Below are 9,585 nucleotides of genomic sequence, written 5' to 3'. Positions count from 1 at the left end.
AGCGCGCTCCGGTTGAAGGGACTTCCTTCCATATTACTATGTCGAATCACTTAACATAATAAGTTCGGTGTCTAATTAGAAACGAACGACACAGTAGAACACTTCCGAGTTCCGAGAATGTAGGTCGCGATTTTGCTAATGAATAATTAAATTTAATATTTTCATAGCGCTGACACGTCCGACCAAGTTAACGGCTGGCGATAATCATGACCAAGTTAACGGCTGGTGTGTGAGCCGAGCGCCTCCGATGATGACGCTGTCGGCCCGAGGTGACGTTAGTCATCGTACGCCGCCCGCACGTCTCCTCCCGCGCGTTGTTGGCTTCCCACCAGAGGGTATTTCCCCTCCGTTTCCAAAGGTCCTATAATGCACGCATCCAGACACCCTACACCAGATCGTCAGTCCAACTGGGGGGATGTCGTGCCATAGCGCGCGCACCCGCTCCGTGCGCGTCATCAACTACTACGTGAATACCGCCAGCCAACGACACGCAGGTAACTAAGAGAGCCTTGTTCTTGATTGGATATTGCTTCGCCATTCTGAAACAGGTCCTGGTCCCGCATCCAGATGCTTCCCGCAACCAACCAAGCAACTTTTAATCATCTATCCAATTTGTGGGGAACCCAAGATGGATAGCCATAGCGCGCGTGCACGCCGTGGGGCCGCGCGCGCGCACCCGCCCAGCGCACGTGCGCGTCATCGACTACTATGCGCCCACCGCCAACGATACTCAGGTAACAGAGAGAACCTTGTTCTTGATTGGATATCTGAGGGCATTGCTCCGTCATTCCTGAAACTACAAATCCTGGGCTACTTACTCGGTTCCATAAGCTTCCCTTTCTCACAATCTTCACCAGATACATATTACATCGTCATAAACTACTACGTGCCCACCGCCAATGACACGCAGGTACCTCCACAGCTGAGAACCTTGTCTTTGATTGGTTATCTGAGGGGCCCCGCCATTTCTGAAACAACAGATCCTGGGCTGCCGGTATCCAGATGCTTCCCGTAACAAACCTTCACCAGATCATCTGATCAATTTGGGGGAAATGTCTTGCCGTAGCGCGCGCACCCGCCCCGCCCACGTGCGCGTCATCGACTACTATGCGCCCACTGCCAACGACACGCAGGTACTTAACTAAGAGAGCCTTATCCTTGATTATGTAATATCAGATGGTGTTAGGGGTCCTTACAGATATTAGTAGGAAATAAAATAGCGAACTGTATAAAAATAGGTGCTGTAATTCTCACCAGCCTAATTACAATAAATGAGGGTTTTCGCGTATGAAAGATCCGCTAGATGGCGGGACGTGGATGTGGGGTCTGACTGCTGCGTGATTGGTGGATTTTGACATATCTGTCAATGTCATGTCAAAAATAACCAATCATGCAGCATTTGGACCTCGCGTCTACGCTACGTATTGCCATCTGGCGGATTTTTCATACGCGAAAACCCTCATTATCAAGATACGCGGTATTCGTGCGTCGACGGTGGTGTCCCAAGGCGAGTGTAATAATAATAATAATAATAATAAATTCTTTATTGTATAACTTATTTGACAGTTTAAACTCTAGGCTAATCTTATGCTACAAAAGGTAAAATTATACATGTGCCTGAACTAGGAAATTTATTCCTGTATCTCAGGCGAAATAAAGGCTTAACTATACTTTAATTAACTATCATTAGCAAAATACATATTAATATTATACATAAATAATCCACTTACATACAAATTATATTTATACTAAAAATTTAAATCTATACACATTAAGCAAAATCTAAGAATTAAAATCATTTATTATGGTTACAGTGTGCTACTTAATATTGCTTACTGAGCGTTTTCTATTACATACGGCAGTGTCTGTGTCAACAAAAATAATAATTTACGAGTACAATGATTTCGGTTTTAAGGTTAGTAGAACAGTCTGTGATCGGCAATTTTGCGGTTATTTACTAATATTATAAATGGAACTAAATTGAATACATTATCTAAGTCAGAAATTATCCTACCTATCTAATAATAAATAATAACTATAACACAAATAACTCGCAGGTAGCCCTTAAGCGCCTTCATAATCTATGGAGTTAATGTATCTTGTTTCTGCAAGTTTTTTAGCAGGGCATTCAGCGTCACCTGTCTTGTGATTGTTGGGCTTTTTGAAGTGTAAGCAGGTCGCACATTTTGATGGCTCGTCCTTTGTCGTGCAGTCCTTCAGCGCGTGACCCACTTCTCCGCAGTGGCCGCAGGTCATGGTGGCCTCCCGACACGTCTTAGCAGCATGTCCATACTGCTGACACTTGAAGCACCTTGTCACCAGAGTGAAATCTCTTACAGGGCACGAGGACCAATTCACAAAAACTCGGTCATTTGTTATTATGGTCTTTCGTATTTGAGCTGAGACTTCCAGGATATAATTGCAGGTTTCAGCATCTTTCTTACCTGATTTATGACTTAGCTTAACAGATGACATAAATGCTTCAAATGATGTATTTGGTAGTTTCTCGGCTAAGTTTTGATGGTAAATGCATTTAAAAACCTCATTTTCTTGCATAGAAGCAGGAACTCCGAGTACAATCATCCTGGGTTTCCGTTTATTTGTCTCGTCTATAGTAAGGCCAGAGGTTTTTAATTGCGCCGATTGCTTCAGCTTTTCAATGTCATCTTTTGAGTCGGTGCTGATGATGACGCCGCCATTTCTAGTCTTCCGCAGACCTCTCACGTGCAATTTCATTTCATCAGGCTTGATAATTTTCTGCACTAGGTTCTTGGTCTCCTCGCTTGACTTCATTTTATCCGCGGGGTAAATCGCCACTGAACTTACATTTTTGGGCTGAATAAAATTGTCAGGGCTTTTTTTAACCACGTCAGCAAAGGAGACTGCTCCCGAGATTGGTTTAGAGGTCACTTCAATTATGTTTTTGAGGTCTTGAACTTGCTTTGAAAGGTCTTGGTTTTCCTTGAGGGCCTGTACGTTACTGTGAGCTTGAATAGCTTTTTGCTTCAGTGACTGGTATTGCAAGGCCATTTGAGACGTTCCATGGCTCACCCTTCTGCACAGGTTGCTTATCCTCAGTTTCTGGTCAGTGTTGAGTTTTCCTTCCGATGAGATTATGCACACCTCATTCAGGCACTGCTCGATGCTCTTCATCCAGTTCTGGAGTTCTGAAGTGGCCACCACTTCGAGTGGTTCCATGACGTGCTCGGCGGGGGCGGCGGGGGGCGCGCGCTGCGAGGGCGTGGGCGGAGGGCTGCGCTGCGTGAGCGCGCTCCGGTTGAAGGGACTTCCTTCCATATTACTATGTCGAATCACTTAACATAATAAGTTCGGTGTCTAATTAGAAACGAACGACACAGTAGAACACTTCCGAGTTCCGAGAATGTAGGTCGCGATTTTGCTAATGAATAATTAAATTTAATATTTTCATAGCGCTGACACGTCCGACCAAGTTAACGGCTGGCGATAATCATGACCAAGTTAACGGCTGGTGTGTGAGCCGAGCGCCTCCGATGATGACGCTGTCGGCCCGAGGTGACGTTAGTCATCGTACGCCGCCCGCACGTCTCCTCCCGCGCGTTGTTGGCTTCCCACCAGAGGGTATTTCCCCTCCGTTTCCAAAGGTCCTATAATGCACGCATCCAGACACCCTACACCAGATCGTCAGTCCAACTGGGGGGATGTCGTGCCATAGCGCGCGCACCCGCTCCGTGCGCGTCATCAACTACTACGTGAATACCGCCAGCCAACGACACGCAGGTAACTAAGAGAGCCTTGTTCTTGATTGGATATTGCTTCGCCATTCTGAAACAGGTCCTGGTCCCGCATCCAGATGCTTCCCGCAACCAACCAAGCAACTTTTAATCATCTATCCAATTTGTGGGGAACCCAAGATGGATAGCCATAGCGCGCGTGCACGCCGTGGGGCCGCGCGCGCGCACCCGCCCAGCGCACGTGCGCGTCATCGACTACTATGCGCCCACCGCCAACGACACGCAGGTAACAGAGAGAACCTTGTTCTTGATTGGGTATCTGAGGTCGCGGGAAGAGCCTGGATGCGGGCAGCGCAGGACCGTTCATTGTGGAAAACCTTGGGGGAGGCCTTTGTCCAGCAGTGGACGTCATTTGGCTGAAAACAACAACAACATCTGAGGGCATTGCTCCGTCATTTTCTAAGCTACATGACATAATATATAATCATAGACTACCACGCGCCCACCACCAACGACACGCAGGTACTTACCTCCACAGCTGAAAGCTTGTCCTTGATTGGGTAATATCAGAGGCATTGCAACGCCATTCCCGAAACTACAAATCCTGGGCTACTTACCTGCATCCATATGATTCCCACAACCTTCACCAGGTCATATATCGTCACAGACTACTACGCGCCCACCGCCAACGACACGCAGGTACCTCCACTGCAGCTGAGAGCTTGTCCTTGATTGGGTATTGCTTCGCCATTTCCGAAACAGGTCCTGGTCCCGTATCCAGATGCTTCCCGCAACCAATCTTCACCAGATCATCTGATCAATTTGGGGGGAATGTCTTGCCTTAGCGCGCGTGCACGCCGTGGGGCCGCGCGCGCGCACCCGCCCCGCCCACGTGCGGGTCATCGACTACTATGCGCCCACTGCCAACGACACGCAGGTGGGACACACTATAGATGGGGGCAACCCTCCATACTCTCCATAGATGGGGGCCACCCACAATAGATGGCGACCATCTTTCCTAAATAAAGGCCGCCCTCCAAAGATGGGGGGCCAGCCTTCCTAAATGAAGGCCGCCCTCCATAGATGGGGGCCATCCTTCCTTAATGAAGGCCGCCCTCCATAGATGGGGGCCACCCTCCACAGGGGCGGCCACCCTTCCTAAATGAGGGCCGCAATCCATAGATGGGGGGCCAGCCTTCCTAAATGGGGGCCACCCTCCCTAAATGAGGGCCGCAATCCATAGATGGGGGGCCAGCCTTCCTAAATGAGGGCCGCCCTCCATCGATGGGGGGCCATCCTTCCTAAATGGAGGCCACCCTCCAAAGATGGGGGCCAAACTCCACAGTTGGGGTCGCACTACGCCTAGGAGCCATACCGAACAGAATTTTCAACACCACAACCGGGAGCCACACTCCACGCCTGGGGACCACACCACAGCTGGGCAAAGGAGCATAACATTGGCGGCAAACTTGGCCTTAATTGGGCTTTATTGGCAGTAACAGTAATGACAGTTAACCTTTAGATCCTAGCTACACAGGAGTTGCAGCTGAGGAATCAAATCCTCTCAAATTCAAGTAGTAAGCAGTTCTTAGTTGGATCTTCACAGATATTTTGCTACCATACCATTGATCTTAAAATTCTTCACTATCTAAGTAATTTAAAACTTACACAGTGCTAGTAAGGTAAGGTACTACTACAATATGCACAAGCAGTGAATACCTTGCTTTAATTTGTAGAGACATTAATACAAATGAAGAATAGATATAATTTAATGTTTTCTGTCCTAGATGTACACCATCCCAGAAGACTGCCCCGCCCGCATCACCCACGAATCACCGGAGTACCACTCTTCCGACAATCTCTTCACTAAAGCCAAGTCCCTCAACCACAGCGGCGAACTTGTCATCACCCACGAGTTCTCCTTCGAGGACATTCCCGAAGGCATACCCTTGGAAGACCCGATCTATGACACTCTGAATAGAGACGAAATCGCCTATTTGAGCAAGTTCAACGAAGTTACGCCAAGAAAGAACACCGAATATGATGAAAACAGCATTAATACCATTCCAGAAGATATTTTTACAACTGAAATGAACTCAAAAATGAATGAACAAATTAACAATGAACAAACTGAGACACTCAAAATAACATTCAGTGATGCTGCAGAAGAACCAACTCATGACTCAACAAGAAAAGGCAAAAGTTACAGCCAAGCCAATTTCAGAAATACGGAAAACAGTAACTATTTTGCCCGAAATTCAAATCAAGCGTATAGTCCAAGTTTGGCCAAATTTGATGATGATCAAGAGAAATTTGATGATCCTGAAGTGGCGTATAAAGATTATTCTGATACAGTAACTCGCACTTTTACACTAAATTATAATAATTACTATGATAATTACATTAAAAAACACAATATTACGCCTGAGCCACGTATAGCTAGTACAAGGGATGTACAATACAATGATTCTAATGCAAATTGGTTAATCAAAGAAAAAGAAGATCTTAGTAACTCAAACACTACAGTTACTAAAGCAATGTCTGAAGCACTAACAGAATTATCTAGTCCAAAATATGAGGAAAACGTTTCTCTAAATTTAGCACCGACAATTCAAGAACACCAAACGTCGACTCCGATTGAAGAACTGACGAATCCAAATGCTGAAACTCCGAAAGAAGCGTCACTTGGTGAAGTAATGAACCCTAATTTAGCAAGTTTTCACATCATCGATAGTGAAAAGGATCTTGAAGTTCCAACGGGAATAGAGGGACCGGTACCCGCTGTGGTGCTGCCTCCACAGAACTTTGTGGCGGTGCCGCCTCCACCAGGTAAGATTTTACTACTTTTAGTTTTATTTGACATCTAAAAGATCTTGTCACTAACTTGGGTCTGATTAATGATGATTTAGGTTCCTTCCTACCTACTAAGTTTATGTTTGTTCACAATTCAAGTCTTCATCTCAATAAAATTTAATATTTTGGACTGCTTCTATACTGCCATGATTCTTTAGGAATTTTCAATGTTCTTAGGCTGAGTTGCACCACTTAACGACTTAACTTTGACTGTAACTTTATCGATAACCGGCGTTTTTTGTTTAGAGTTTGACAAATTTTTGACGTTTGTCAGAGTTAAAGTAAGATGGTGCAACCCAGCCTCAGTTTCTTCTTTTAAATGTACAGTCGCGGAATGAAAACCTCAAAAAAGTCACCTTAGTGTCGGTTTTCGCTTGCACTAGGTACTGTAAGAGTCAAACCTGCCAACATTACAGTGCAAGAAACAGTGCTGCTAACATTTAAATAAATACATATGACGTTTGCTAACGAATAAGGTTTTGCTTGTTTATTTTTCTATCCCATCAGTGCAATGTTACAAAATGTAGTTTTTTTTATAGAAATAATAATGGCAGGTTGAACCAACAAGAAGGTTTTAGTTTATCAATCATAATAATCTTGACAAGATAAATCGTCAAACAACTTTGATCTGAATAATTTTGAACTTTACTGACGAACAGTTAAAGATTATTTTCTCTAACTCGAGATTATTCTGTAACATAGTTTCAAAAGGTAATATGTGCTCGCGATTCGTTGAAGGAATCAATTTGAAAACTGACGAACCTTTTCATTCCGTGACTGTGCTACTTGCAAGCACTTTGAAAGTTAAAGGGATCTTACTGAGCCCATGTTTTACAACATTTTTTACCTCTTTTTCCTACTTATTCGAATAATACTGCTTATATCTCCAGGTTTCCAGCCGCAGTTTGTAATCGGAGGGTACCCGCGAGGCCTACCCTCTCCCAGCGCCTACTACCTACCCCCGTTCCGACGTGACGCGACCTACGTCCGTTACCCCTACTATTACGGGAGGAACAGCCCTCCTGCTGGTTGATTACTTTAGATTTTAGAATATAAATAGTGTCTAGATATATATATCAAAGCAGCGCGGAAACTAGGCCGGTCTTTTATATGCCTAATGTAAGCTTTTAGCTGCGCCCTTGTCTTCTGTTAGTCAGGTCTTTTTAGATACCGCTCTCATCGCCCTTGTTACAGCACTGTAAAAAAATCGATGTCTGCGTCCTCGATGGAAACATTAGTGTGTGACTTTTAGAATAGTTTTACGGATCCGGTCGATTAAAAGATATTGATGAAACAAAAAACATAGCGTGTCAATTGGATCTTTTTTATGGGACAGGAGTCAAACGAGCAAACGTAACGGAAGCAGTCCCAGGGGAGTTACAGGACCTCATAAAATATGCGACTTAACGTTAAATTGTATTTTCAGTAAGTAAGTAAGTAGGTATGCTTTATTTTAACTTGACTTATCTCTAGTGAGATCTCATTAGTCACAAACAATTCAAATTCTTTATTAGCATGGTAGGTTGTAGGTAGACCCCTTTCAAGGAACTTGCAAGTCACAACATTAGGGTTTCGTCAGGGGCATCATCATCATCATTCATCATCATCATCATTTCAGCCATAGGACGTCCACTGCTGAACATAGGCCTCTCCCAATGCTTTTCTCCCATGTTGATCGATTGGTAGCGGCCTGCGTCCAGCGCTTCCCTGCTGCCTTTACGATGTCGTCGGTCCACCTTGTAGGTGGACGTCCCACGCTGCGTTTTCCGGTACGCGGCCTCCATTCCAGAACCTTTCTGCCCCATCGGCCGTCAGTTCTGCGTACTATGTGCCCTGCCCATTGGGCATGTCATCAGGGGCATGGTGGTGGGTCTGAATGAAGTGGCTTGGCCATACCACCACTTCGGGACAACTTGTCGGCTGGTGCTGAGAACTCGTCGATTTCTTCACTCTTCAAGGAATCTGCCTTTTCCCGACAGCGTGCGTGATTTCCAATCCCAGTACACCCAGACGCAAGCAACGAGTTATGTCACGACCGGGTATTGATCCCGGGACCCATTGACTATGACTACATTTGGGTGATGCTTCTTGTTTTAGACACGTCATACTATTTTTGTTTCAAGTCACTTGTTTGATTCTGTCGAGGATGCTGTGTTGGAGATAAAAATACAACTTTACCTATTTCAATAGGTAGATTTAGGGACCAATTTATTGAAATCTTTCTTATTAGAACATAAGCTAAATAATTAGTAACGTATTTTTATGTAGGTATTAAAGAATGATGTTATTTATTGTAAGTAAAATAATAAGGTTAGTGCTGTTTAGTCGTAATTAAGTACTACTCGCATTGTTAATGTTAACTTAATTAGATCTATAAAATGTTAAGTAAGTATTTATTTCGTACGCGTGCCGTAACTCCGTAAGTAGGTAATTATGATATCACTATTATGTCATACTGCCGCATTGTTTAGGCTGTGAATATACTCATTTAGACGTCTTTACCGTTCTTTTATTTTCAAAATAACAAACAGCGCAGACTCCATAACGGATTATAGTCCTAGAGCTATGTGATTTACACGACATAACAACACACGCACAGCTTTTAGTTACCTTAATTAAACAATTTTCAATACTCAATACTTTATTGCATCCAGCTAATGTAAGTAGGTAGGTAAGTACGCATCCTTCAGCGTACCTATAGGTAAATTACGACCAGGAAAAATGGAATTCTGCTGACAACAACAGACCAAGTGAGTCAGGAAGTGACATAATTACATACATCATCAGTATTTTGACCGACTGGGAATGCCAAACGACTCGAAATAAACGCCCTCATCTTATAATATCTCGCACGTGCTCACGCACATCATTCACAAGTTATACAGGGTGTAATAAAACTTCGTTTTACACACCACTACGTTCTGTAAAATTCAGTGATGTAGCGCCGATCAGTACAAAGTATCTAAATAGGGTACCTACGTGAATAGAGCATTGTCCCTTATTTACTGCTCCATTTCAT

The 9,585-nt window shown here is 44.3% G+C and overlaps 1 protein-coding gene across 1 annotated transcript; it reads left to right on the top strand.

Moving 5' to 3' along the window:
- Positions 1-415: 415 nt before the first annotated feature.
- LOC135079776 (uncharacterized) lies at positions 416-9,067 on the top strand. Its single transcript, XM_063974377.1, has 4 exons — positions 416-494; positions 637-734; positions 5,501-6,542; positions 7,457-9,067. Exons 1-4 carry the CDS (start codon positions 416-418, stop codon positions 7,597-7,599), a joined length of 1,362 nt encoding a protein of 453 aa, XP_063830447.1. The 3' UTR covers positions 7,600-9,067.
- The last annotated feature ends 518 nt before the right edge of the window (positions 9,068-9,585 follow it).

The sequence above is a fragment of the Ostrinia nubilalis genome, chromosome 17 (genome assembly GCF_963855985.1).
Source record: "Ostrinia nubilalis chromosome 17, ilOstNubi1.1, whole genome shotgun sequence".
NCBI lineage: Eukaryota > Metazoa > Arthropoda > Insecta > Lepidoptera > Crambidae > Ostrinia > Ostrinia nubilalis.
Note: the sequence above shows the minus strand (reverse complement) of the source record. Positions and strands in the feature narration are given on the sequence as shown.